Source organism: Boleophthalmus pectinirostris, unplaced genomic scaffold (genome assembly GCF_026225935.1).
Source record: "Boleophthalmus pectinirostris isolate CB_2022bp ecotype Guang Dong unplaced genomic scaffold, ASM2622593v1 HiC_scaffold_18, whole genome shotgun sequence".
In the NCBI taxonomy this organism is placed as follows: Eukaryota; Metazoa; Chordata; class Actinopteri; order Gobiiformes; family Gobiidae; genus Boleophthalmus; species Boleophthalmus pectinirostris.
In genome coordinates, this window is record NW_026571133.1 from 26,997,666 (window position 1) to 27,025,639 (window position 27,974).

The following is a 27,974-nucleotide window of genomic DNA, read 5'->3' on the forward strand; positions in this document are numbered from 1 at the left end:
TGGACTGACCAGAGTATGGTTGTATAGGCAGAATTTGCTTCAGTCCATCAAAGGGGCTGCTGCACTAAACTGAGGTTTGCAAGGCAAAAGAGCTTCAGAAGACTTAAAATGGTTGGTGTAGCCTATATAGTATTTTCTTTAGTTATAGCCTGCTTTACTAATGTAATACTGTGCACTGGATAGATATTTAATTATTATGAAGTTATTTTTATTGTATCAACATTGGCACAATGGCTAGTGAATAGGTCCTTTATCTATAGGCTATGTCTCTACCAAGCTCTATTATTGGATAAAAAAAATTGTCCTACTTTACTTCTCAAGCCTCTATAATAAGGCAATCTAATCATACTCCTGAAAACACTAATAATTGACTGCCTAGCAAGGATTGAATATAATATGCTTGCCATAGCCAGTGAAATTTTCAGAAGTAACCTAAATGCACTCCTTTTTTTGTTTTGTTTATACTTTAGGTAAACATGTACCGCCACATTGTTCAACTGTCCTTGCCCAACCCTGAAGGGGCATTATGCACTGGCAAAGGGCGTTTGTTCTATAGGTTACAGGGCCAGACAGTCTATTATGCCATAGCTAATATTGTCATTTAGTTCACAGCTTAATGATAAATTAAGCTTTAGTTTGAAAGAAAAATGACTAGATCAATAATTTACCCAACTAGAATCAAGTCACTATAAACTAGGCCTATCGTTGTTGATTTAAATATTTTATCGCCCATGCCCTTCTATTTTATTTTATTCATTTACAACTATTGTATTTATAATCCTCCCAAGCATAGCCTATTTACATTTGTCGGTTAGAGGTTGCATTGGCACATTTACCAACCTCTGTTCTAGAAAACGCTACAAAAAACGGTACCAAAAAACCGACCAATGAGAAAACGCCCTGTTGGCTACTCTCGTCCCGTCATGCTCGTGGTGTAGCGCTACGTCAGCAGTGAGACTGAAACATGGCGGTGTCCACAGCGCGGCGCCGGGCAGCCGCTGCTCATCTGTGGATTATAACTTTTCTCACAACGTTAATATTTCACCATGGCGTGGCCGAAGTGGTCACAGGTGCCGCGGGGTCGGATGAGCTTCCCCACCGCCGTTTCGAGTATAAATACAGCTTTAAAGGTCCGCACCTGTCTCAGAGCGACGGATCTATTCCTTTTTGGATCCACAGTGGAAGTAAGTTTGTATCCAGATGTCAACATCATAGCTCGAGGCGACTTAATCTTTGGGAATAGGTTCTCTTCTTCTTGTGACAAATACAAAGCGGCTGTAGAAATGTGCATGTGCGAATGCTGAAATAGTAAGTGTATAATAAACATCAATCTGTAGCTTCTTACTGTTATGAAGCCACAGTTGAATGTGAATGTCTGTACTCAGTAAGTGCACATAGGGCCTATATTGCTTGTTTCTATTTCAGAATCTGTTTACAAGTCGCCTATGAGATTAGGCCTAAACCCAAACTGTATCAGAAATGTCCTATTTTTTCTACTCTAGTGCTGTAGGGCTATAGCCTGACCTGACCAGCCAGCCAGTCCCTTCTAAGTGTGTGTGTGCTTTTGCTGGGCAAGCAAGTAGGGCAGATATTTCAATACAGTCTTGGCAATGCCAGTTTGATAAACATGAGCCATATCAGCTGGCAATGAACAGAGATCTAAGGTCACTGTTGAGTGGCAGTGAATTGTTATCCTTTTCATTCCTTTATTTTCTTTCATTCTGTCATTGTAGCTGGCTTTGTCATTGTAACCTGCTTTTTTATTTCAAGCGCTGGTATTTGCCCGGTCTAGATGTGCATCACAATCAAATACTAACTTGTCTAATTTATCATAATTCATCATTTTCAGCTGTTTACTGTATGCCTAATCTTGTATGGCAACATTGTAGACTTTTACATCAGATAGTAGGGCTGATGAGCTTATACCATGTCTTCTTTCTCTTCTGCAGATGCGATTCCCAGCTCAGATCAAGTGCGCATCACACCATCTCTCCGCAGTCAGCGAGGCTCTGTGTGGACAAAAAACAAAGTCAACTTTCAGTCTTGGGAGGCAGAGGTGACCTTCCGGGTGTCTGGTCGAGGCAGGATGGGGGCTGATGGACTGGTAAAGGGTTTGTTTGGGCTCACTCCAGACAATTACATAATGGATTTAGAGGAACCTATTCTAACTGATTTGTATCAATGCATATTTTTGGTTTTAATCTATATAACAGGCTGTTTGGTTTACCACTGAACAAGGACTTGATGGTCCAGTCTATGGAGCTGCTGACAAATGGAATGGAGTTGGGGTTTTCTTTGACTCCTTTGACAATGACGGCAAGGTTTGTGTGAACTCTTAATACTGAAGTTTTAGCTTTAAATCAGTGGTATTATCATGTCTGTTACTTTTCATACATTTATTAAGTGCTGATAATCACATTCTTTTGTTGAGAATAGATACATTGTTAGGTTACATTTTTTAAATTTTTGTTTTTATCCAGAAAAATAACCCCGCTATTATCATTGTGGGAAACAATGGAAACCTTGTTTATGACCATCAAAAGTAAGTAAACATCTCCTGATGTCATCAACTTACAATATGACAACTCAAAGAAGATTAAAAAATATGTTTATACTGTATTTGTTTAAGAAAAAATAAATAATCCTTTCTTTTGCTAATCCCCCCAAGGCCAGTGAATGCTCCAGTAACTTTTTAAAGGCCTGAAATAATATTAATACTTGTTTACAAAAATCATGTTTGTGACATAATCTGATTATGCATTTTAACCACACTAACTCTGGTGTAACATTCAGTGTATTGGGATCACATCTACCAGCCAGTGTTGATATTTTGTCTAAAATATTAAATTGTTTTAGTGATGGCTCCACACAAGCTCTTGGCACATGTCTACGAGATTTCCGTAACAAACCGTATCCAGTTCGGGCAAAAATGACATACTATAAGAAGACATTAACGGTAAAAAAAAGGAAAACAAACTGAATTGAGCATGTATTTCCAGATTTATTTCACGTTTCATTATAGGTGATGATCAACAATGGGTTCACTCCTGATAAAGAAGATTATGAGTTCTGTGCAAAGGTAGACAACATGGTCATTCCCACGGAAGGCTTCTTTGGAATCTCCGCTGCCACTGGGGGCTTAGCAGGTAGATTTTCCTTTTAGTAATAAGTAAGTAATAATGTTATAATCCATTGCTTTTCATACATACTGCTCATAAACAACAAATGTGATATGGGCTGTAGGAATTATCAAAGGTCCTTACCAAGCACAGATATATAAGAATCTTTGCTGAATTGCATAGGGACCCACTATGATGTCTAAAATATTTTGATTTCTCTTTTAGATGACCATGATGTTTTGTCCTTTTTATTATTCAGTCTCACAGAGCCAGGACAACAACCGGTAAGTAAATGAATATATATTGTCCTGCCCTATATGTTGCCCTTTGACTATGGTAGTTATTTTATGTTGCATACATCACATACATTTCTGTATATTGTGTGGATCCCAAGCACTGCTCCTTTTACTCTGAGCAAATATTGTTCTGTTCTCTACTAAAGCCTCCACCTGAATCTGAAATTCCTAAAGAGGAAAAGGACAAATATCAGGAAGAATTTCAAAACTTTCAACAAGAACTGGACAAAAAGAAAGAGGAGTTTCAGAAAGAACACCCTGATGTGCAAGGAGAGCCAAGTTAGTCTTTCAAAGATGAATCTTATAGAAACAGTTGAATGTAAAATAACTTAAATCAGTTGTGATATATTCTCTTTAGTTGAGGATCTGTATGAGTCTGTCAATGACCGGGAAATTCGTCAAGTGTTTGAAGGCCAGAACCGGATTCATCTGGAAATCAAACAACTCCACAGACAACTTGCAATGATACTGGATGAGCAGCGTCGCTATGTGTCCATTATTACTGAAGAGGTCTCCAAAAAAGGGGCCAATGCTGAGTCAGGACAGGTAGGACAACTGCATGACAAAAGCAAAACAATGTATTTTAATTAATTATGTAGTTTTTTTCTTTGTCATTATTTATTTATTCTATTTATTTATTTATAATAGGTGGATTCCAGTACGCAAATAAACTCCGTCATTGCAACTCAACAGGAAGTCCTTCGGAATTTGAATGACTTGAGGTACCACAGATTCTGCGCTACATATACACCACACCACTATGTTGTAAATCACAGGATATCGTAGCTGTAATAACAGACTGTTATATTAGTGGTGAAGGTTTCTCTCAATGTGTTTAATTTGTAATCAGTCATTCACAGACCTAGTGAGGAGATGCTGGGCCAGCGTCATGGGTACAACCCACCTGGTGCTGAGCAGTCTTATTCCAGCTTCATGGCATTCTCAGCCATTACTCCAAGCAGCTGGAGATCACTCTCCCCAGGTTAACCCCATGGCCGATGGCCCCAGCAGTAGCATGGCAGAAGCATGGCTTCTGTTGGGTGGTCAAGACACACCTGATAACTATGCTTGGGCCACCTGATGATCTCGATAGCCTTGAGGGTCCTGTTACCAAACCCATCTATTCTTGCACCCAGGGTCTTATGAAGTGGCCAGGTTTCTGACTAACATCTAGTTTTGATATACCCAAGCAAAATTTGTCATTTTGCCTTGGTTTTAGGTTTTCCATTAGGTCTGTATTACAAAATCTACTTGCAATGACAATAAACAAAAAACAAGGCCTAAACCCAACAGGACAATCAAAGTTTCTTTAACAGGAGAATTTGGTTATTATATAACAAACCGTTAACACCAATAATAAATGTCTTCATTAAGCTCCTATATGTATAATCCCATCATAAATCGGGCATGTAAAGGCTGTCATAGTAGATTAAATCCTGAGAGCGTGACTGCATTTCCTGTCAAAAGGCACACGTCTGCTCCTTCTAAATTGCTCAAGTGAAAAGCTCATTTGTAATACACTGTAGATTAAGGATTCATTTTATCCTGCCTTGTCACTGAAATTCAAGAGGTCATGATAGGACTCCCTCTTCGACTCATATTCAAGGAGGAGCGCCTCTTCATAAATGGGTCACAGTTGAAGATTAGATGTAGGCTTTAATAAATGCTCACTTACTTTCTCAAGGAAGATTTTGGTTATTCCCTGAAACAAATTAGATTTTGTTTATGCGTCATCTTTTCAGACCTCAGCCATGTGTCCAGGCAAGAAAAGCCCACATCTTACCACTATTTTCTTTATCAGATTAGATGTTGTCCAATACATCTGTCATACCACAGAACATGGACTAAGGATTTTAGTCCAATTGTTTTTTTGGTGTTGTGGTAATAATCCTGCCCCCAGGCCTCCTTATTTGCATGTCAATGTGTTAAATCCCAGTTTTATTTTCCATAATCATCTTTGAAACTGAAAGTAAAGTGAAAGTTCAGTTTGCCCCTATTCTGAAAAAGCAAAACTGATACCCAATTTATCAGGATAAATATGTATGATTACTCAAGAGTTCACTTATTTTATACCAATAACGTTGCTACTATTACAGTGAATGGCGATAACATTGTTGGCATGAAAATGCTTCTTAAGTCGTGTGCGATTTTGAAGCTGCTGCGCTCCTCATGTGTGGTGTCTGTGTGATTCTGAGCTGCACTGTCAGATCGTAACCACCAAATATATCAGCAACACTATGATAACAGCCAATAAAACAGCATCAGACAGGGTGATGGACAGAGAGGCATGAGATACAAAAAAAATTATAATGTAAAAATTATATGTAAAAAGGCAAGAGTCGTTCCTCACGTGTGTCTGTTTACATCCACACAGTGCGCGGATTGGGGTGAAGCTGCAGATTAGCAATAGTGACTCTACTTCCTGTGTACTTTATCACCAACCTTCTGTGCATTAAAAATCATGTATCTGAAGGATTGCACCACATTTCACACATAAAAATAACACAGTTTTGTCTTGCATATAAACTAGAAGTGCAATGCTCTGATCTTTTCAACACTTGAGTGTCTCAAAGCGAGTGGTTTTACTGTAGAAAGGAAACGGCTGATGTGAGGTGTGCTCACATCTTTTAGGTCTGTGGTACACAGCCATATCCTGTAATTTCATTTCTCAATCTCATAAGGTTCTCCTCGTGTCTCTGGCGTGCACTTTTTGTCACACGTTTAAAAATCATTTAAGACCAAAAAATCCTGTAGTGTGTGGCAGCCTTTAGCCTGCTTTATTCGTAATCTTTAAAGAGACATGTTTTATGAGAGATTAATTCAACAATCATGACCCCCTTTATCAGATGGTAATTTCTGTATTTTTAACTTAAGAGCATGTAGTCCCTTGTGAATATGGATTCGGGGATTAATTTTGGTCCAATTTTGTTTCTCCATCCTGATACCAGAGTGAATTTAACAAATCATATTATTCAGCATTAAAAATATTGGTTTGTCATTTTTCTGGTCTTTTGATTGGGAATATTGTACATGTTTCCACAGATCCTCCTTTTTTGAGTCTTTGAAGCAGATTGGTTCAGTTCAACACCCGGCCAACACGGGTGGTATGGGAACATATGAGAGCCTTCAACATTTCAATGACCTCAAGGAACATTTGCACTTAGTCAAACGAGATGTAGAACATCTTGTTCAGAAAAGTGTGCAGGTATCCTTCTTATGTCTTGTTAATCACATTGTATGAGTATTCCCTTCAATTCTCCTGACTCTTGTGTCTTCTTCAGAATCCAGCTGAAAAGGCACTCAAATGCCCAGAGCCACCTCCAATGCCCACATGTCTCTCCACAATGCATTTTGTTATATTCATAGTTGTCCAGTCGGTTCTGTTTTTCTGCTACATCATGTACAAGTAAGATATTTCAAGGTAGTTCAACATTATTTTAATTTGATCTGTGAACACTAACATTTTTGATTTTATCTTTTAGAAGTCAACAAGAGGCAGCTGCCAAGAAGTTCTTTTGATTTGAGAAGTATTGGATAATATTGAATATAAGTTATTGTACTTGCACAGAATTTGCAGCTGTTTATGAAGTTTGTTGTAATTATTTGAAAATTTAATTTGATCATCGATGTTGCCTTATGTGTATGAATGCTAGTACGACACTGACGTCCATAATATTTCAGATTTCTCAGTATTTTTTTCTGTTGGTCACAAGTTTCAGATTTTTAATGCCCATCTCTTGCCTTTCATATAAAGTTGCAATAGAACCCTCTTCATACATTAAAAAACCTGTGTTTTGAAATAACTTTTTTTACATGTATGAAATGCCTGGAAATTTTTCCATAAAGAAATACTTGAAATGACTGTGTTGCGCCTATCTTTAAAACTACAAGATAACGTCAATAGTTCTTAAATAGTCTAAAGTGTAAAATATAAAAGGAAGCAAAGGAATGGCATTGTGGTGCCTCCCTTGTACCATCCTGTCAGTCATCCCCCACTGAACAATAGCACGGAAGCTCGATGGGGATAAAGAAGCCTATAATCCTGCTCCTCCCTGCTCCCATTGGTCTCACCCGCCTCAGCACGTGGCCCACACTTCACTAATATGATTAAACCCAAGTGGGTGGAAACGTCACAAGTGAAGTCAGAAGTTGATGTCTCCATCTGAAAATGTATTTATATGTGATAAGATGCACCATGACTTGTGAGAGAATTTATAAATTTAACAAATAAAAAGAGAAACTTTGGAATCGATAGAAAAGTAGTAAACAGGCCATCTGCCTCTTAGCATAGTGAAACACGTGGGATTAAATCCAGATTATGGCTGTGGCACAACGATGTGTGTGTGAGCTTGTGCGTGCCTGTTTGTGTCTATTGCTTGTCGTCAGTGTGTCCTTGGCTCCATAGACAAGCAGCAGGTTGACTACAAAGCTAAAAGTGGATGTGACAGCCATAGGGAGCTAAAGTAGAGGAATATTTCTGTTTTGCAGGATATTTTGTAGTTGTTCGGTGGTGACTTTGTGATTACATTAGATAAGGGATTATGGCATTCTTGATCAAAAGCATGATTGGAAACCCCTTGTCAGGCATGGGTCTTGGGGGTGGAGGTGACAAAGAAGAAGACGAAACCCCTAAAGATCCTGCAAAAGCAGCTGGGATGACACGTGAGGAATATGAGGAGTATCAGAAACAGTTGGTGGAAGAGAAGTAAGTAGTAACAATGGCAAGACTTAATTTACTTTGTGCCCTTTGCTGGTACATTATGAAATAGCTACACAATGTGTCAGCTGACCTTAATATGCTTTTCCCTACGTTTGGTCTACACATTATGAAATGTATTTACACTAGGCGTAAATGTGTTAACCAATTCTGACTAGTTTGTTACTAGATGACACCCTTGTATCCATATTGTATTTATATACATTAATGCTTTTAATTTAATAGTTAATTATTTCAATCACCATACTTAGCTTGAATTAGATGGTACATTTCTTTTTTTTTAATATATGATTTTATTCCCCTTTTTTCATCTGTGCAAAGTTAGGCCCAATTACATAACCAGATTCACTATCCCTGTAAGACCTCAATGGACTTGTTGTTATGGAGAATGACTATGATTATCATACTTGAAGATACCGACATAGATATATTTATTTTTCTTTACCGTGGTTTGATTTGTGACCTCATGGCTTCATTTCAAATCTGTTCTACTCAGTCTGGTCATCTAATCTCACCTAATTAGCTACTCAAAGATATGTGCATGACAAACTTAAACTTAAGCAAACTTACAAACTAATTGTCCATTGTACAGTAGTCATGGTGAAAGTCATACACTCATTATAATAACACTGTAATATTTATACATTTCATAAAACTACTCTAATAGTAATGCTTGTGCCAGTTCAAAGCCTGGATAAAACGACATGTATTGTTTTGTTCAAATGGTATGCTGTTTCTTTATTACTTTTCAGGATGGAGAGAGATGCAGATTTTCTACATAAGAAAGCAGAAAGGGCAACATTGCGGGTCTGCCTTAGAGAAAAATACAGACTGCCAAAGGTGAGTCCTAAATTGTAAACCCATATGTCTAGTTTATATTTTACGTATATTCATACAAAAGCACATGGTTTGGAAATGTACACAGGACACCAATACCATCATGTTGTCATGCAACACTTTCTACTGCAGGAAACAACGCAAGTGGATTAGAAAGCAAGGTGAGAGAGATCCTGGAAATGTTAGGTGCCCCTGAGCAGGTGTCTAGGCTCATTAGGGAGAAGCCACTGTAGACGAAGACACACAGTTTAGCGCATATTCTAGTAGCTTGACATTTGAAACAGAATTACTTGTTATTATGGAGGGAGCAAAAAAGGTATGTATGAATTTAATATCTAACAATTTAAGAAGTTTTAGGATCAATTAGTAGGGACAATATCTTGCTTTAGATAGGTAGTAAAGTTAATCTATTAGTAGAATTATTGTTTTCTTATGTTTGTTCAACTGCACACATTGAATGTCTTGACTATACAATTCTTTACAATGGTAGCAGTATTCTTTCTTCCAACAATGGCTTTTCACCCTTTCACTATTACTAAAACAAAAGATGGTTAGCAATACAAACAAAGCAATTAATTTCTGTTAATTATGTTTACATTGTATAAGGGCTGAATAGAACAAATGTCAAATTGATTCTACAAAATTACAGGTTGTTTGTCAAATATAGATTTTTGCAGCTATATTGTTTATTCAGCATGCATTTTAAAAAGGCATGATTAGAAACGGTAAATGTTTGGGGTTTAATGGATTTGCGTCCCATGTATTGCTACAGAGGATATCTTTAGCCGATCATCAGGATCCACCATGAGAAAACACCAAAGCACTTCTGACATAATCCCACAGACCGGCTACAGCATTGCACACTATTCCACATATCTGTCGCTGTAGCTTTCTGTAGCAGCTGATTTAATCTTTGCTCTTCTTTTCAATACAAAATACATAATTTAAAGTAAACACAGTAATTAATTTCAGTGTTTTGTGAAATTTGTTTATTATATATGTTGTTAATTTATGTTAATTGGATGCATGTTAGTGCTTATTACTGGTAGAATTATGGGATTTCAGCCAATTAAATAAATACAATAACAAGCTATTGAAGATCATCAAGAATGAAATATACAGTAGGTTTTAATTTTTAAACTACATTTTACATTTTAAAACCTTTTAAGCAGTATACTTTAACAACAGGACACCTTCACAAAATAATGATAACAAATAAAATTAAATGAATGAAAGTCATGTTCAATAGATCTTAGTAAAAGTGAATATAGTACTAAACAACAAATGTTTTGAAAACATGTATTTTAATCCTATAAAATATCCTTTAGGAAATTGTTTAAAAAACAGCACAAATGTTCCAAATCTCCTATAATCTGAAGAGAAAGGTGAAGTCTCAAATACCTGATAATCCACACAAAAGATGTATTTTTAAGTCTATGTCCCCGCGTATTGGATGATTGTTGTTGTTTTTCCTTACCTGCAGAGTGAGCAGGATGAAAACATGATTGAGATGGCTGGAGATGATGTGGATGTGCCTGAAGAGCTTCTCAAGATGGTGGACGAGGACGCCACCGAGGAGGAGGGCAAGGACTCCCTTATGGGCCAGTTTCAGAACCTGCAGAACATGGACATGGATCAGCTGAAGGAGAAGGCTTCAGCCACAGTCACTGAGCTCAAGACCAAAGCAGAGGAAAAGTGCTCTGTCATGTGAGGAGAAACAAATGTGAAAATCTAACTACCAACCAGGGTTTAACAGTAACACCATTACATGTTATATGGTACTATGCAGGTCTAGACCACTGACTATAACTTTTGTAAATATTATTTCTTGCTGCCCACCTATAAAACAACAACAACAACAACAACAAAAACATCTTCTAATGATAAACCCTGAACAGCCCCACACTTCCTCCCATACAATGTAATAATGTCATGTTCTTCAGCTGTGTGGTGTGTGGTGTATGTGAAATTGTTGTCTGTGTGAGTGTGTCAAATGACCCTAACAAAAACTTCCTTTTAATACATTTCCAGATTTGTTTGAGTGATTTCTGTTTTCTGTTAGTCTTTTTTAAATGTTATGTTTAAAAGAAATACAAACTTGTAGTTATTTTATTTAACTCAAAAACCATACAAAACCACATGTTCATCACTTTTTGCATATTTGCTCTCATCATAAAACACAAACTGTATTACACTGTTTTAAGACTCATGTAATAACACTGTTTTGCAAATGCCCAAATGTGTTGTTAAATATTAAACATTTCAGAAATTAAACATGGTCAAGTTGAACTGGTCCCTCTATTTGAAAACAAAGGGGTTTAAATCTATTTATAGCAACCGGACAAAGAATATCCGTAATTCCGTAATCCGATCGGCCTTATTCAATGATAGTGCAACAAATAAAGAAATCAGTCTTCAGTTAATTGGGCATTACCCAAACACCTGCTGGGGGTAACACACAGCTATGGGAGTCAACTTTATTTTGACATGAACCTGTGTTTTAATGTCTGTGGATTTGAGAAGTCCAGGGATTACCAACTAATAGGATCAGTAAACTCAAGGTTGTCACTTTGTCCCCATGAAACTGCAGAGTCTGCCCAACTATTTGGTTTATGAAGAATCACTGATAAAATTATAATTCCAGTAATTATTATTTCTATCTTTTAACAAATATTTCAAATATGGTACTTTTGTAGCTAGATACCAGATTTTAATGAAAAATGTTTATAACTAAAAAGTCCATACAATTTGATATTTTAATTTGTGCCTACACCTGAGTGACTATATGGTGTAATGCTGCCAAATCCAAATGTTTGAACAATAACGATGACGTTAATTGATCCAGTTACTCATTAGCCTCCTTCCCCCCACTTCACTCAGTCAAACAAAGACTCTGGTCACCTCCTGTAATTAGAAAAAGCTCAATAGTTTTGGGCTTTTAACTTTATTGAGTAAAACAATGTAATCCCCTTAAATGGGATTACCACACTGCTGTCAAACTAAATTTGCTGCTAAGTGGTTGCACCTCACATTTAGGTAGATAAATTCAGGAAATGGTTCTCAGTGTCAGCTGTTGCTAAAACAATTCCCCCAAAATATGTATAAAGAGGTGAGTGATCAAAATATACCACAAAATAGGACCCTTTTTAATGAAATACTTTAACCAATTACTTGTGTCAGTTCAAAAGACAATCAGTATTGTATCAAAGCTATCTATTGTTTCTTACAGAGAGACATTACACATTTTTTCCTCTTGTAAAAAAAACTGATATCCCTCTAGTTGGGTGTTGTAACTTTGGTTTCATTAAATCGTTAAAGTGTGAAAAAATGAGGGAAATAGTTGTTCATAGTTCCATAATTTAATGATGTATTGATTAAATATTATGCTTCAATCTGAGTCCTAAATCATGGTTTTACTGTACCTTAATCTGTGAGCCTAATCTTCCTCTTTTTCACAGTCTGACATGAGCATGACATCTGGAGGAGCAGAAAGATGGTTTTAAGATTTATGTAAGTAGGTTTAGAGACAATATTGGCGGTTGTAGGGGAGGCACACTTAGGGAGGAGGAGTGGTGGAGGGCGCATGTGTCTTTGAGGGCAAACGTTTAACGCGTTAGCCCTAAATCCAACGGGACGTCCCCCTTTCTGACGTCCAGTGTAGTTGCCACAAGGATAGGTGTCTTACCCCTTTAAAATCCCCGTCTGAAGATAGTTTGAGTGCTCTGAGGAAGAAGCTTTTGCGCGCGTGATAAAGAGTCCTTATTTACAGTGTATTGACTTTAAAAACTTAAATTTTGCAACAGTTGTTTTTTTTTTTTATTATTTGTATTATTCACGTTGACTTGATTTTCTTTTACCTCGGCGATCAATGTGGCTCCTCGGATCACCTACTCCAATAATGAATGAGGCAGTGTCACCGGCGCGCTCGATCCACAGTCCCGGTGCCGTGTCCACTGTGCACAGCATAGAGGCCATCCTGGGCTTTAGAGAAGACGCTCATTTCCACAAGTCCATATCCTACAACATGATGGACAGAGAGATGGGACATGATGCTGAGCGTAGTGCGGATGTTACTGTAACCCCAACAAAGAAAAAGGCCTACTCGGGGAATTTTGACAGTAAGTTAAACTAGTGTTTGCAGTTGCTAATACAATGACTTCATCTTAAAACTGAGTATTACGTTTTTACTAACCTACTATGTGTGTTAAAAAAAAAGCCGCTTATGTGCAATCAGATATTTAATGGATGTTAAGCATAACATTTTATGCATTAAAAGTGGCCTAAATTGTATTAACCTGGCTTATATTTGCGATCAAAAGCAATGATTCTAAATTGGTTAGTTAATTTATTAAAAGTTCAAAGTTACCCTAAAGCTAGAACTTGACCATATTGGTTTTACTCACCTGTTGTTCTGTTGCCTTTGCTCCGCAGTGGTCTGTTGTGCCAAAAGCATCACGGAGCCATCGTCAGCGTGTCTGGACTCTCCGGACAGAGAGGGCAAGTTGCCGGATGATGAAAACTCAAAGAAGAAACACAGGAGGAACCGGACCACGTTCACCACATTCCAGCTACATGAACTGGAGAGAGCCTTTGAGAAGTCTCACTATCCAGACGTGTACAGTCGAGAAGAATTGGCCCTAAAAGTCAACCTTCCGGAGGTCCGCGTGCAGGTATCTTAAAGTTGTCCCTAATAATACAAAAAAAAACAAAAAAAAAGACTAAACTTCTGAAATGTCGAGAAGAATTTTTGTATTTTTATTGTCCATGAGGCAAAAAAGTCACAGGCTTGAATTTTCTTGAAACCTGAAGAAATCAATCTATTTAGAGATATACCTAAGAATCTCAGGAATCTCACATTAAATGGAATATACAGTACAAACCTGACAAGCTGTGTGTGTGTGTGTGTGTGTGTGCATTTATATGGGTGGTGTTTTGTAGGTCTGGTTCCAAAACAGACGTGCAAAGTGGCGCCGTCAGGAGAAGCTTGAAGTCAGTTCCATCAAACTTCAGGACAGTTCCCCCTCACTGCTGTCATTTAGCCGATCTCCGACTCAAGCATTGGGATCTGGACTGCAAATGGACTCCTGGCTGACCACCCCCATCACCTCTTCCACCTCCATGCAGTCACTGCCTGGCTTCGTCAGCAGCCCACAGCATGCCCTTCCTGGGACATACACTGCATCGCATTCCTCCGCAATTTCACCATCAACACTATCGGCCCCATTCCTTGGCTCTCCTGCCCTGGCTCACAACACTCACCTGCCCCTTATCAGATCTATGTGCCCGCCTGTGCCATACCAATGTTCAGTGGATCCCAGAAACTCCAGTATTGCCTCACTGAGGATGAAAGCCAAGGAACACATTCAGTCAATTGGAAAGTCATGGTGATGCTACTGAAGGAGATTAACAATGGACCCAAGAACGCTTATACTGTACAGCAGACCTGAACTGAGATATTCTATTTTGCTGATGTTGAAATTTTAGGTTCAAAGAAACTCTACTTATCTGGCAACACAAATTAAAATGCTGCAGTCTTTGTAAAAGATTACTGCCCTGTGTCTTCTAATGACTACTTTGCTGCAACTTTTATAACTCTCCTTTATAAGCAATACTTAAGTGTATGTGTATGTGAAGGCCTATCCATTTTTTTCCAACTTCATAATCATCAAAGATGTACCATGTGTGACAATAAAGTTCCTTTGCTTAATGTACCCTATTTTAATTTTTTATCATGATTTATTTTCTAGTCTAATCTGTGGTATAAAAAGATGAAAGCCTTTTTATTTTTTCATTGCAATAACGTTGTATTGTAGTAGGCCTGCATTGTTTATCTATTGTAGTTGCATTTTATAGGCCTACATAAGAGTACTCTCACTCAAAAAAGGAATGGGTTCTAGCCCACAACAAAGTGTTAACTTCAATACACCTTAACAAAAAAAAAAAAAAAAAAATATATATATATATATATATATATATATATATATATATATATATATATATATATATATATATATATATATATATGATGCTAGGTATATGCCTAAGAGAGAGTTACTTATATGGGATACTGATCCTATGACTACATAGGTTGCATAGGTGCCCTAAATCATTTTTGTTTAATATTTAACCTAGAAGAGTCTTCAGATTAGATTATCTCGAATTTAACACTTCCTCTGTTTCTGAGGATGGGTCTTCAGCCTCATTATTTCCAGCTCATTATCCTCTGTAAACCGTTGCCTGTTGGGATTAGTCCCTTCAAAATGAGGTGAAAGTGGCTTGTAACTCTATTGTATCCCTTTGTTTACAGATCAACCACAAGAAATGCCAGAAAAAAGGAAAGGAAATCTTTTCTTAGATTCTTTTAGAAAGGATTCATGTATCCAAATTGTTTCCATTAACATGTTCAATTGACTTCATTAAAAATCAAAGTCAGTAACCATGTCGGCTACTCTTTCTGCAAGACAGAAGGCTAGGGGCAGCAATAAGGACGACTTTTCTTTATTATCCACAAGAGTCAGCGATCCACGGACACATTTAAATACAGGTTTGTGAGACTTGTGCGCCACCTTGCGGTATTGTTGTCAGATGACAGACTAAAGCAGAATGTGACTTATATTTATGTAAATGGTGAATTCGCAATGGAAGCATATTGACAGAATTCTTGATTAGTTTTACATTATTTTAGTATTTTGCTGCAACATAAATAGACTATCACATGTCATATCAATAACAAAAATATTTACTTATATAGAGTCATTCTCTTGGAGTTTCAAAGTCAGAAGCAGGAGGTCATTTATCTACAATAAAAAGCACATAAGCAAAAAATAAAAATCTTGTCATACATAAATTCTGACCATTTCCAAGCTTACCTCTCGGAGATATTTGTATCTGTCCACTCGTCTCCTCCTGCTGTGTAGCAGAGCCAGGTTGTGCATCTGAGCAGCCTTCAATTGGTGAGTTTTCCGTTGCATCAGACGCGCGTATTGCGTGGCCTCCTCCGTTCGCCAGTCTCTGAGGTTGTCACTGTTGTGGTCACTTTGTTGTAGAGTTGCAAAACTACTGACGCTCTTCTTGCCCATCAAATGACCTAGGAAGTGTGTAATAATCATAAGTAAGATAGGTAAGTCAACATAAAAGATATCCCTCCTGACAGCGACAGGAGCGCAGGATAGCCTACCAAATTTAAACTGAAATAAATTACGCAGAAATCAGTCTAAAGCTTTTGTAGGCTATATCACAAAAATGCCTATTTAAATGCAATAGTTAACAGTCTGTTCTCATTATAAAAGCTATACACATTGTTTAGTGTGATGAAAACCTCTAAAGCTGTTACCCGTGTGTAGCAGTCTAAAATATACTGTGACCTGTCAGCAACTTACCTACAGCCCAGTGATTGCCGCGTGGATACATTTTCCCAGGTACAGGACTTTCTATGGAGTGCAAAACACAGGAAATTGTTGCAAGAATAATAAAGAGGGGCAGAAACGGTCTGCAAGTCCATGGGGACCACAGAGCGCGCATGTTTTGTCAGCGTGTCTTATGTAGTAGGAAAACGCAGTAACTTTTAGAAACTTAGTCAAAAATCCATCATAATCTCCAGTAAATGCTAATATTCGTTGCGGAGAAGGTCCACTCTCAGCGCGTCGGGCAGTGTTGTCTACTGGGTTAAGTTAAATGCCCCTCCTGATGCAAGGGCAGCGCGTCAGCTGCGATTTTTAAAAGTAGCCGGTGCCACAGCACGATGACAAACGACACTAGTCTGTAATTATTACTGGTCCATATTGTTTGCCTCAAGATTGCTGGGTGATTGCAGGAGGTGTCAGCGTCATTTCATGATCACGGAATAATTGCAATGAATAATGGGTTGGGACCAATAATGGCAGATCTCTTACTGGGGTCAATGAGCAATCAAAAAATCTGAATAAAATCCGCCAGAAAGCAATATCAAATAGTAAATTATTTCGTTTGAACTGTTCAATGTAGGCAAGTATGATTTCTGTAATGTGACACTGAAATATTCAGTTGTTTTAACAACCAAATCATATAGCTCATATGTTAACAATTAAAATGATTGATAATTATCATCTGCCAGCGTGTGCCCCTTCGCCAAAAGATGTACAATGCATGTACTATTCATTAGGTGTTTATTGTTCTAGATTAGTTTATTTTGGAAAAGTCAAGAATGTAAATTAAAAGTGTAATCACGTAGTTCCTGTGTACAGTCTTCATAAATGACAGCTGCTTTTCATCCCAGCAGACATACAGCTTGCCAAATAAAAATAATGCACAAGGACAGATAAGGGAGCATGATATGCTTTACGTAGAGGTCTGCAGGCAATATTAGTGTTGAAAAGGTTAGGGTTACCGCACAAGTCACATCCTCTTTGCACGGGGTGGTGTACTCCTCCAAAGAAGGCCATATACATCATTGTCCACCTATGACCTTAAACGAAACACAGTGAGTCACCTAAATATTGTTGCTACAAAGCCAAATAAAACGTTTATCAAAAGTTTGGAAATTAGTCTGACGTAGATCTGACGGTTGCAACAAAACTAGCAAATAATTTATGATGCATACAGCATACTTGAAACTAATCTGTAGGTCACAGCTTGTTAAAGGAAGTTTGTAATCAGTACAGCACTTAATAATCAGTCTTACAAACAGCCACTTACTTGCTGATTGCTAACCCCTTATTTCCATAAATAAAAAGGGTATAATTTTATAAACAATTAAAATAAATCTATATATCTATTTATATTTTAAAATTGTCGGCACTGCACACTTGCAAACCTTTTACAATATCTGATAATGGCATAGAAACAAGAAATCTGATCCACCAGATGGCGTTGCAGGCCAACTTAAAAAAAAAAAAAAACTAACACTGACGCTTTCTTGAAAATGTTCCATTTGATTTCCTTTGGGCTAAATGTGTCAGTAGATATACTACAAATAAAAATGAGGGTTACAGCTAATATAGCATAATGTAATCATAAATGTTAAAAACAACAGGTCCTCTCAGAATGCCTAACAGCATTAAGTGCTCTTATAACTTGTAACTGAAATAACTTTGTTTTCCAGATAAAATGGGCCTTTTAAAAAGAGAAGTCTTTCAGAAGCAAAAGTGATAATTAGTGAAGGCAATTTTCCATTGTAATAGGTTCAGACTGTGGCTGTCTGATGGCAGCTGTCAAATCTGTGATTTCAATGAAGACATTCAAGCACTAAAAATGACACGGGAATGAATGTTACAAGAGTCATTTTGATTAAATATGACCAAATCTATGTATGTGGATGTGTTAAGCTAATGGAAATGTGTGTGTTAGTCATTTACTACATCCTAGCTATGATTAAACTAATGGTTGCAGGGATGTAACAGCCGCTTTGTGACAGAATCTTGAGCTTGATCTAAATGCATGAGCAGCACAGACAGCACAGAATGGAGGGTGTCTGTGATCATGTGACTATGACAGTCAAAGGTGAGGAACACAGCATCCTCAGCGCCATCTCCTGTTCTGAATCTGCCTCACTTGAGATCAGGGCCTTTTATGCACAGAAGTCTAAATGTCTATTCCATGTATCAATGTACCTGTAGCATAATGAGCAAGGCAGGCCTAGTTGGTTAGTTCATGCTGATACCAGGGCCAGACAACTGAAAGACAACTGCTGCAGTCAGGTAGGACATTACAATTAGTAGGTCTAGATGTTGTCACTTTGTAATTTTGTAAATTTGTAATGTTTTATGTGGTTTGGAATGGACATTAAAATTTACTGTACACACACACGCACACACACACACACAGTCAGACTCTCTCTCTCTCTCTCTCTCTCTCTCTCTCTCTCTCTCTCTCTCTCGAAGTACAAGTTGATACATGATGATAGCAAAACGAGAACTGGCTTTGAAGGTTGAACCCTGTCTTGCTGCATGATCCTTATTGTCTCTTGCTTGTCATTTTCCTTCCCACCTCTGTGGCTTGTCTCTCTTTCTCTCTTCTGTCTCTGCACCAGCTGCTGCTGTACAATCCAAAGTGAGAGACCCTCACCCCCTCACACAGACAAAAGGCCTGATTCGCCTGCTGAACACTGCCCCCTTTCTCCATCTGTCCCTTCACACCGGGCTGGTGCTGGTGGCAGGGGCTGGCGAGGGAAAGGGCCTGCAGTAAGACTAAAATCTGAGAATGACCCTAAGAAGGAGAGAGGGAGAACTGTGAAGGATGTGAAACTGGGGAAATAGTGTAGTGGGAACATGGGGCTTACACAGGAAGATTCCCTTTTACTGAATACCTGTGTGGAAAGCTGACAAGGGTATGGCTTCTCTGTTTCTGCATGAAGCTGCATGTTTATGTGTCTTTGTGGCAGCAGGGACCGTGGGCAGTATAGGCACTCAGAGATGTTGTGTGGATAACTGTTCTATGTGCGACAAGACAGTGGCTAGTGGATATTTAAAGTGCTTTCTCTAAGACAGCAGCATTGGAGGTGTAAGTGGAGGGCTATTAGTATCAAAGTCAGGTTTTTGGTGTTTATTGGGTGTTGGGGGCGGGCTGGAGCAGAGTGTGTGTATGTGTGCACTGGGGGGATGTGGCTGAGGAAAAGGCCAAGAGTGAGCTTCCCGCCATCATCATGAAGACAACATCCTCTATTATGTAAGTGAACAACATCTTTATTAGTCTATTTTTTTACTTCATTTGCTTATGTAGACAACTCACCATCCTCCTCTTTTTCTTGTCCCATATCAATAGATAATTTCTTGTGCTTCCTGTGACCATTATGCTTCTCTATTCTTTTTTCTTACAGAGGCTTTATCTAGGAGAAAATACATGTCGGCTTTATTATGTTGATGATTATATTACATAAATATAGATACTTACATATTGTACAGAGACAAAAATCCAATATTTCCTGCAGGGTAGGCTCCTGTCTCCGATTCTAAGGCCGTACTGCAGCAAAGTACTGCTGTAGGCTGGGTGAACAGAACCAGCTGAAACCGGTTGGAGGCAGATGGAGCGAAGACAGGAACAATGCTGTCTCTGTGCTCCAGTGAGAGATATACAGGGCTAGTCCAGACTTCTTCTATGGCAGCTCTGAGGTGCTTAGCTATGGTGCAGATTTCCTTGAAGCCGCTGCTACTGTAGTAGTCGTCGTGGTAGCAGCATGGGCATGCTCACAGGAGGAATGGGACTAGATGAGAGCAGGGAGACGTGGCTGGCAGAGTGAATCTGCAAGAGAGTCTTCCTCACACACACCCACCCACAGGCACACACTCACAACTGAGAAGGATTCTTACCCAAAGCATAATAATTCAACAGATCAATAGATGAAACCTGACCCTTAGGTCTGGGCCTTGATGGGGAAAAAACTGATTTTGCAGAAACAGTAGGGCAGATATTGCTCTATGAGTCAGTGGAATTGTCATTCCATGTGGCAGCATGGATGGAGGCAAGGAAGGAAAGCAAACTTGTCTATAAACCGACGATGAAAAGAGACAAAAGTTTATGCAATTACATGCAGATGTACTTTAAATTGCATTGGATACAATGCACATAAAATATCCTATGTCCCATTATCAAGCAATTAATATAAACTCAAGAAAAAGTGTTTAAACTTGTGAATGGTGTACAGTTATGGTTATATTAGTATTAAATATATTTTCAGGTGGAATGTCTGTCAGTTGATTTTTTTCCCTCAAGGTCCATAAACGTCTCACAGCTCAGTCACCATTGTGTCATGCTTCACTCTAGTATTTTCTGCCCAGCATCTCAGCATCCTTGTCTGGACAACAATTACAGTTTACCTAAATCAATACTGGCCCTATTACATATGAATGTTTTTGCATTTAAATGTGCTATAGGTGCAGCACAATCCTGGCTGACTTCTTATTTTATGTTTCTTTTTTCCATGGATTTAAATGGTGTTATTTTTAGTAACAATAAATGAGGAAAAAAAGTGACAGCTGTTGAAAATCTTGTTAGCTCATAGTTTGATTGTGTTTATATAACTAAAGAGTAAAGCAAAGTAAAAAGCTTAATGTGAATCATATAATGTATTTTTCTTTGTTAGGTGAGCTGATATAAGTAAAATCATGGGAGATATGAAGACTCCAGACTTTGATGATTTACTGGCAGCCTTTGACATCCCTGACATGGTTGATCCCAAAGCTGCTATTGAGTCAGGCCAAGCTGATCATGAAAGCCAGCTCAAACCAACAAATTCAGAGACTACACCTCAAGATGAGCCCCAGAGCACTCAAGATGGTGGCATTAGTGTCATTGTTAAGAACACTAGAAACAAGGACAATAAAGGACATATGCATTCTCAGACTCAATCAGACTCAGTCAGTCAAAATGGACATTATAATGGCTGTTTGTCTCCCATTCCATCTGTAAGCTGTGATCACAACCAAAACAAACAGAGTTCACCAAATGGAGCCAAATCACCAATGTTCAATAAATACAGTCCCATCTCAAGTGCTGAGGAAAATGATGAAGAAGAAGTTTGTGGTGACAAACGTGGTAGTGAGTCCCCCAATAGATCAACAAATAAACAGTCTGATTCCCTTAATTCTGATGACAATCTAGCAAAAGCAAATGTAGAGGGTAATGTAAAACATGATAAGAACAACAACAGTCAAGAAAATACTGATTTCTGTATTTCACCCAATGAATGTAGGCAACAAGAAGAATTAAAAGCTATTCTAAAACCAGATGAACTAAAAATGTGTAAAAATGATGAGCCCTCAGAAACTTGTTTGTCTAATACATTCCCAGTAAAAAAAGAAACCTCTCATACACTGTCTCCATGCGAAAAAAACAAAGCTGTCCTTAGTCCCAAAAGGTCTGCTACTGCAAATACTGAAGTGTACAATGCTGTAGAAGTGGAAGTTAAACCCATACTTGTTAGTCCACAAGAAGATGACAGTCCTATAACTTGTGCAAAGCTTGAAGATAGTGAACAGTTTCCACAAAAGTTGCAACCAAAGCTACCAGATAGCCCATCGATGATCACAAGTGATGGTAGCAGCAACTGTTCTTCTGCCTCAATCTCTGCCAACACCCCTGTGATCCCAAAAGTCTGTATTAAAACTATTAAGACAAAGACTGGACAAATAAAGCGCACCGTTACTCCAGTTTCTTCTCAGCACAAGGGCATTAAAAAATCTGAGATTTCTAAAAGCCAAAACTTTATGGGAACGACCACTGCAATTACATCTTCTCCAAGAACTTCACTACCAACAACAGAAGTAGCTAATTCTGGTGACTTTGTAAATGAAGTACCAAAGCAGATGACAATGAAGCCTGTAGCGACAGCCTTTTTACCTGTATCAGCTGTTAAAACAGTTGGTTCACAAGTGATCAGCCTTATGCTGGCGGATAACACCACAGTCAAAGCTACAGTGATCCCAGCTTCATCAGTGTCAAGTACGAGTGGTGCAATTCTCAAAGGTGCAAATGGCAATCAACAACAGGCTATCATGGTACCCTCTAAGGCGACTAGTGCTAAACTTATTCCTAAAACAGTGCATCTTGGGAACCTCAATCTCCTACCTAAAGCCATGACATCATCTTCCTGTGACCTCCAACAAGTTTACTCTTCCTCACAAACACAGCAATCTCAACTGAAATCAATCTTTAATGACCAAGTGTCAAAAAAATTGTCCAAGGTGCAAGTGTTTGGGAGTTCTCAAAGTTCTCTGGTGGATGCCTTCAACAAACTCCTCGGCAGCATTAACCCTGTTCCCATATATGTCCCAGACCTCTCCCCTCCATCGGCTGCCTGTATAACTCTACCATGTCGAGGCTACAGGTGCTTGGAATGTGGTGATTCTTTTGCCCTAGAGAAAAGCCTGATGCAGCATTGTGAGCGTCGTAGTGTTAGGATTGAAATGACCTGCAACCACTGCAACAAAAGTCTAGTTTTTTACAACAAATGCAGCCTGCTATCTCATGCCAGAAGCCACAAAGAAAAAGGTATGGTCATGCAGTGCTCAAACCTCATCCTCAAACCAATCCCAAAAGACCAGATGATAGTTGCCACAAGTCCAAGTGATACAAATGGTATGGATTCCACCGCCCCCTCCAAAATACTACAAAGAGTATTACAGACTGCAGCACAATGCACGCCATGTACTGTGAAAGTTGAGGCAATGGAGGATGAAACATCAAAACTGGAGAGACCAAATCTTAAGTGTTGGGAATGTAATGAAATATTTGAGGATGTCCACTCTCTAGTAGTCCACTACAAACAGGAGTCTAGTAGCCAGGTGTGTGGGTATTGTAGCTAGTTGATTTGGTAAATGCATGATTTAATCATTGCAGTCATGTTTTACAGAAAACCTGCTCTGTCTGCCAAATGATTTTGCCAAATCAGTGCAGCTTCATGTCGCACCAGAGAATTCACCAACATAAATCTCCATATGTCTGTCCTGAGTGTGGAGTTAATTTTCAATCAGTCCACCTTCAGTCACATCATGTCAACAAAACCTGTCTGCACTACACCCGGAAGAGTGGCTACAGGTGAGCTCATTTACATCATACAAAGTCAAGACCCAGCTCAGTTAATAATAATGTATTAGAACAATATTAATAACACTTCTTTTTTCATAGATGTGTCCACTGCAGCGTGATCTCGACTGATGCTTCCACTCTCAAGTCCCACATCCAAAGCTCTCACTGTGAAATCTTCTATAAATGTCCTATCTGTCCAATGGCTTTCAAGTCAGCTCCTGGGACACACTCCCATGCATATACACAGCATCCAGGAGTGAAAGCAGGGGAGCCCAAGTAAGCCTCTTTCTACAACATACTTTGTTACTTAGCATTCGTTGTGTATTGGCAAAATCACAATTGCCTATAATAAAATTAGAGATAGTAGTTAGACAGTGTAATGGAATACCCATGTCTAATGTATTCTTTGAAACATAGATTATGTCATCAATTGAAGGATTTGGAGACTTTAGACATGGTAGCTTTGGTTTTCTTAATTGTTTTTCCAGGTGTCAACCTTTAGACGGCCAATGTGGCATCACCTTACAAATGAGGGTTTCCATAACAGACATTTTAACTGAATTTTGTTGTATTTCAGGCTGATCTACAAATGTGCCATGTGTGACACTGTCTTCACTCTACAGTCTCTGCTCTACACACATTTGGAACAGCATGTCAATAATCACAGGGTACCTGTCTTCAAATGCCCAGACTGCTCCATGTACTATGCACAAAAACAACTCATGCTGGATCACATAAAGGTAGGGGTACATTGTATTTATATATTATGCCAAGCATACCTTTCAGTGCAAATTTTCCTAACATAAACAATACCACCACTACCGGGGCGGCGTTAGCTCAGTTGGTAGAGCATTCGCCCACTAATCTGAAGGTTGGCAGTTGTAAAGCACTTTGAGTGCCTTGAAGGTGGAAAAGTGCTATAGAAAAATGGGACCATTTACCACCTTTTCAAATTTACCATTTAGAAAAATAATATTTCTTCATTTACTGTGCACAATCTAATATCACATAGTATTATTTTGTTCTACTATGCTTTGTTAGTGCTTAAATGATAAGCTCTGCTTTTTGTCAGGCCACTCATGGTACTCTGAAGACAGCTGAGGGCCCACAAAGTCTCAGCCTCCCTCTCATCACTAGGTCCACCAACTCTAACAGCTCCAGTGCCAACACCAACCACAACAAAGACAGTTCAAATGAAAACTGTCATGGCAGACCTGACAACTTTTTGCTGGCAAAGAAAGCAAAGAGTAGCAGCCAAAAAGGGCTGAAAAATACAAATACTGGATACACATGTGGGGAGTGCAACATGGTCTTTGCTTCAAGAGAGACTTATGTGGGACACATGCGCAAAAAGCATGGAAAGGTGGAAGTTTTCAAGTCACACATTAAAGACTTCATGTTAACAAAATTAAATGTACTCAATGACATTATATTTTTTCTTTTCAGATATTAAAAAAGCACCCATGTCATCACTGTGAGAAATCTTTTTGTTCTATGCATAGCCTCTGTCGACATAATCGTCTCAAGCACAAGGGGCTGCACAATGTTCTCCCCTGCCCGTGAGTTCACAATTGTCACAATATTTACATTTAAGTGTTGGTGAAAACAGTAATATAATGTTTTGTTATTTGTTATAGACAATGTCCACCTCTAAGTCAACCTTTTACCAAAAGAGTTCTGTTGGACCAACATACTCAGCTGATACACGGTGATCAAGAAAGGAAAACTGCTCATACTAATATCACATCGACAGTGTCTGATAAAGAAATGGTACTTTATGCTGTTAATAGTGTTTTATGTAAATGGATTCAGTGTTGTGAAAATCTAGTATGTTTATAATAAAAACAATAGCATATAACTTTGCAACAAAGTTAATACAAGTTCTTGTTATATTCTGTTTCTCACAGACAAGTCCAAAGCGGAGGTCAGAAGAATATGAAGGCTCTCCGGATGTTAATAACAGGGACTCTGATTCACAGCCTTTGAAGAAGCTAAAAGTAAATATCCTTAAAGTTCATAAGTGTGGCGTCTGTGGCTTTAACACAGAGAACATGACAACTTTCCATGAGCACATCCCACGGCATAAGTCCGATGGATCTTCATACCAGTGTAAGGAGTGTGGACTCTGCTACACTTCTCCTCGCTCCTTATCCAGACACATGTTTATCGTTCACCGAATGAAGGAGCCACGCGGGCTCAGCCATAGACAGGGCAGAGGGGGTGACGAGAGCCAGAGAGAGAACCAGCTCAACAGTGCAGACGAGAATGACAACAGCATGCCAAACACCAGGTGTAAAGTGTGCGGCCGGGAATTTGAAACTGAGGGTATTTTAAACACTCACATGAGGACACATGGGATGGCTTTTATTAAAGCAAAAGCAATTAGAGAAGCGATGAATACTGAACAAAAGCAATACAGCTCTCATGATATAAACAAAACTCTCTAGGTGTAAATAACAGGCAGCCACATACATGTATGTCAAGTCATTAATTTATATCCTACATTACTTAAGTTGTTCCTATAGGATTTTGCAGTATTCCTGTCATATATTTTATTTTTATTTTTATTTTCATTGCCTTTAGCTTTGTCTAGAGCTAGATAGTTTGGGGGTACTGTGGCCTGTATTGAAATATTGTAAGAGTGTGTTTAATCTGCAATATGCAGAGTTTTAATGCTGCTATTTCCACTGAATGTACTGAAGTTTTGTATGAGTTCCCAATCAATGTAAACTTTAATGTAGGACCTACGTTGTTGTTCCCTTTCAAGAGCTTAACAACTCAATAAATAATTGGATGTTGACAATCAGGAGCTATTAATATATAAGCTCATTACAACATTCCCACTCAATGCAAGTGACTAGTTCAGTGCCAAATTCATCATGGCTACTTGTGTGCTATTATATTGTGCTTAAGGAGCTACTTTTGACGAATAATTGGAATGTAATAATAAATGGTCCTGTTTGATGCAATATGTATTTATATACATTTTGAATACAGTGGGAAAATATAAAAGTCTCAATATGAATTCAAATGTGTGTCAAATATAAGTGTCAAAGAAAACATCACTATCTAAATTCAGAAAAGACAATTTTGAAATAATGTTTTGGCTCTACAAATGTCTCATACAAATAAATTTGTATGGAGCATAAAAATAATACAGTATTTCTTCAAATTTATTAAGGCATTCAGCATTGTGCTTAGGTTCTGAAGTACCACGTTTAACAAAGTGGCTTCACTATCATTTAGCCCCATCTAGTGGCTTGTTACTAACACTACAGATGCATTACCAAATCCTATTCATTCTGAAGAGTGACATTCATGTTTGTAACACAATCCTGCCATTTACATCAAGGTAAAATGCCAATTTCACACTCCCATCGTAATGATGACAATGCTATAAAAGGCAGCTGTCAGCAAGGTGGAGCAATCAGTGTTAAAATGAAAGCCTGTTTGGTGTTGCTGCTCATTTTACTACGCTCGTATGGAGGCCTGGGCATGACAGAAGACTTGGCACTGTCTCAGAGATGTCTTATGGATACAGTCACTTTTCTATCTGAAATAAACATGGACCATCCAAAAGAATATGCTGTTCACAGTAAGTAACAAATTATTCAAAATTCCTTGCAAGGACAAAAATTTTAATAGAGTTAATTTTGTTTCTTGCGATACTAACATTGCAGTTGCAATGGAACCCTGATTAAGTGGTTGTGATTGATTTATGATTATGATTTGTGACTTATGCAAGGAGTAAAGTACTATTATTTCATGTGATGTAATTAGAAACAATTTGATTGTGCTATGTTTTAATCAGTGTATGATGCCTTTGGAAAAATGGGAAGCAATGTGGAGGGTGGTAACACTGATCAGCCTGGCCTGTTGCAGCTGTGCCAGTCTGCTCAGGCGCCAACCTTTGCTGGACAATACTGCCAAGTGTTCCTCCGTCAGGTAAAATATCACAAATTTTTTTTATCATATTTGTATGATATGAACTAACGTTTTTTAATAGGGATCAACTGAGTATTTTGTGGGGATATGTGTCCCTGACAGTTGTAAGGAAGAGGATGTCCAATTGCTGGTGCTGCAAGGTCAGTACTGAAAATGTTGTTCATGCTTTATATAGGATAAAACAGGTTGTTTTCTTTTTAACAGACAGGTTGAAGTTTGGGGGTGCATCTCTTCTTGCCCCCTTCCCTTCTATTCTGGTGAATGACTCCACTCAAGAGGTACTCCTGATCCACTGTGTACCTGACACTGTTGCCCCAAACATGTTAGAGATCACCTGCCTGTGAGTAGACCATATATTACAAAACACAAAATGATGTTGTGGAGGTTTAAATAATTACAAAATGCCATTTAGGTTTGTGTGTTGCATGATGGTAGCAATTCCTCTGGCTGCCAGTCTATTCACAGCTTTTACAAAATGGCAGCGGAACAGAGAGGTCGGTCCAGCAGAACAGTCATCAAGTTTAAAGACTGGCCTAGGCCTTTATGGTACCATGACAAACA

At 38.4% G+C, this 27,974-nt stretch overlaps 6 protein-coding genes and 1 long non-coding RNA gene across 7 annotated transcripts in view; 5 read left to right on the plus strand and 2 right to left on the minus strand.

Moving 5' to 3' along the window:
• The first annotated feature begins 937 nt into the window (after positions 1-937).
• Positions 938-7,277, plus strand: lman1 (lectin, mannose-binding, 1). Its single transcript, XM_020925134.2, has 13 exons — positions 938-1,184; positions 1,950-2,104; positions 2,214-2,321; positions 2,481-2,542; positions 2,857-2,956; positions 3,023-3,146; positions 3,345-3,403; positions 3,562-3,694; positions 3,774-3,961; positions 4,064-4,137; positions 6,458-6,620; positions 6,697-6,821; positions 6,898-7,277. Exons 1-13 carry the CDS (start codon positions 965-967, stop codon positions 6,932-6,934), a joined length of 1,548 nt encoding a protein of 515 aa, XP_020780793.1. The 5' UTR covers positions 938-964; the 3' UTR covers positions 6,935-7,277.
• A 384-nt stretch (positions 7,278-7,661) lies between these two features.
• Positions 7,662-11,122, plus strand: cplx4a (complexin 4a). The gene is made up of 3 exons (XM_020925339.2): positions 7,662-8,120; positions 8,885-8,972; positions 10,453-11,122. Exons 1-3 carry the CDS (start codon positions 7,957-7,959, stop codon positions 10,678-10,680), a joined length of 480 nt encoding a protein of 159 aa, XP_020780998.1. The 5' UTR covers positions 7,662-7,956; the 3' UTR covers positions 10,681-11,122.
• Positions 10,468-12,921, minus strand: LOC129409004 (uncharacterized). Its single transcript, XR_008632232.1, has 3 exons — positions 12,827-12,921; positions 12,392-12,446; positions 10,468-10,584 (listed from the first exon to the last, which is right to left on the minus strand). It is a non-coding gene; the product is annotated as an uncharacterized LOC129409004 (long non-coding RNA).
• Positions 12,838-14,600, plus strand: rx3 (retinal homeobox gene 3). Its single transcript, XM_055154104.1, has 3 exons — positions 12,838-13,087; positions 13,401-13,639; positions 13,908-14,600. The coding sequence occupies exons 1-3, from the start codon at positions 12,838-12,840 to the stop codon at positions 14,355-14,357; spliced, it is 939 nt and encodes a 312-aa protein (XP_055010079.1). The 3' UTR covers positions 14,358-14,600.
• Positions 14,601-15,483: 883 nt separating this feature from the next.
• grp (gastrin-releasing peptide) lies at positions 15,484-19,963 on the minus strand. The gene is made up of 6 exons (XM_055154105.1): positions 19,836-19,963; positions 19,674-19,770; positions 17,335-17,412; positions 16,349-16,399; positions 15,839-16,056; positions 15,484-15,766 (listed from the first exon to the last, which is right to left on the minus strand). Exons 2-6 carry the CDS (start codon positions 19,696-19,698, stop codon positions 15,713-15,715), a joined length of 426 nt encoding a protein of 141 aa, XP_055010080.1. The 5' UTR covers positions 19,699-19,770; positions 19,836-19,963; the 3' UTR covers positions 15,484-15,712.
• znf532 (zinc finger protein 532) lies at positions 19,301-26,055 on the plus strand. Its single transcript, XM_020925289.2, has 9 exons — positions 19,301-19,610; positions 21,025-23,224; positions 23,293-23,477; positions 23,568-23,744; positions 24,046-24,208; positions 24,541-24,831; positions 24,915-25,027; positions 25,106-25,238; positions 25,376-26,055. The coding sequence occupies exons 2-9, from the start codon at positions 21,047-21,049 to the stop codon at positions 25,913-25,915; spliced, it is 3,780 nt and encodes a 1,259-aa protein (XP_020780948.1). The 5' UTR covers positions 19,301-19,610; positions 21,025-21,046; the 3' UTR covers positions 25,916-26,055.
• Positions 26,056-26,825: 770 nt separating this feature from the next.
• Positions 26,826-27,974, plus strand: part of LOC129409038 (O-acyltransferase like protein-like) — a 1,950-nt gene continuing 801 nt past the window's right edge. The window contains exons 1-5 of the mRNA XM_055154190.1: positions 26,826-27,063; positions 27,280-27,413; positions 27,475-27,553; positions 27,618-27,753; positions 27,826-27,959. Of these exons, the coding sequence (XP_055010165.1) occupies positions 26,826-27,063; positions 27,280-27,413; positions 27,475-27,553; positions 27,618-27,753; positions 27,826-27,959 (721 nt within the window). The remainder of the gene's footprint in view (positions 27,064-27,279; positions 27,414-27,474; positions 27,554-27,617; positions 27,754-27,825; positions 27,960-27,974) is intronic.

Coding starts and splice junctions, on each gene's coding strand:
- lman1 (XM_020925134.2), top strand. CDS start 965: ATGGCGGTGTCCACAGCGCGGCGCCGGGCAGCCGCTGCTCATCTGTGG. Junction 2,105..2,213: donor GGATGGGGGCTGATGGACTG/GTAAAGGGTTTG, acceptor TCTATATAACAG/GCTGTTTGGTTTACCACTGA. Junction 3,404..3,561: donor CAGAGCCAGGACAACAACCG/GTAAGTAAATGA, acceptor TCTCTACTAAAG/CCTCCACCTGAATCTGAAAT.
- cplx4a (XM_020925339.2), top strand. CDS start 7,957: ATGGCATTCTTGATCAAAAGCATGATTGGAAACCCCTTGTCAGGCATG. Junction 8,121..8,884: donor AAACAGTTGGTGGAAGAGAA/GTAAGTAGTAAC, acceptor ATTACTTTTCAG/GATGGAGAGAGATGCAGATT. Junction 8,973..10,452: donor AAAAATACAGACTGCCAAAG/GTGAGTCCTAAA, acceptor CCTTACCTGCAG/AGTGAGCAGGATGAAAACAT.
- rx3 (XM_055154104.1), top strand. CDS start 12,838: ATGTGGCTCCTCGGATCACCTACTCCAATAATGAATGAGGCAGTGTCA. Junction 13,088..13,400: donor CTACTCGGGGAATTTTGACA/GTAAGTTAAACT, acceptor TTTGCTCCGCAG/TGGTCTGTTGTGCCAAAAGC. Junction 13,640..13,907: donor TTCCGGAGGTCCGCGTGCAG/GTATCTTAAAGT, acceptor GGTGTTTTGTAG/GTCTGGTTCCAAAACAGACG.
- grp (XM_055154105.1), bottom strand. CDS start 19,698: ATGGGACAAGAAAAAGAGGAGGATG. Junction 16,400..17,334: donor AAGAGGATGTGACTTGTGCG/GTAACCCTAACC, acceptor TGCACTCCATAG/AAAGTCCTGTACCTGGGAAA. Junction 15,767..15,838: donor GATACAAATATCTCCGAGAG/GTAAGCTTGGAA, acceptor TTTTTATTGTAG/ATAAATGACCTCCTGCTTCT.
- znf532 (XM_020925289.2), top strand. CDS start 21,047: ATGGGAGATATGAAGACTCCAGACTTTGATGATTTACTGGCAGCCTTT. Junction 24,209..24,540: donor TCATGCTGGATCACATAAAG/GTAGGGGTACAT, acceptor GCTTTTTGTCAG/GCCACTCATGGTACTCTGAA. Junction 25,239..25,375: donor CAGTGTCTGATAAAGAAATG/GTACTTTATGCT, acceptor TGTTTCTCACAG/ACAAGTCCAAAGCGGAGGTC.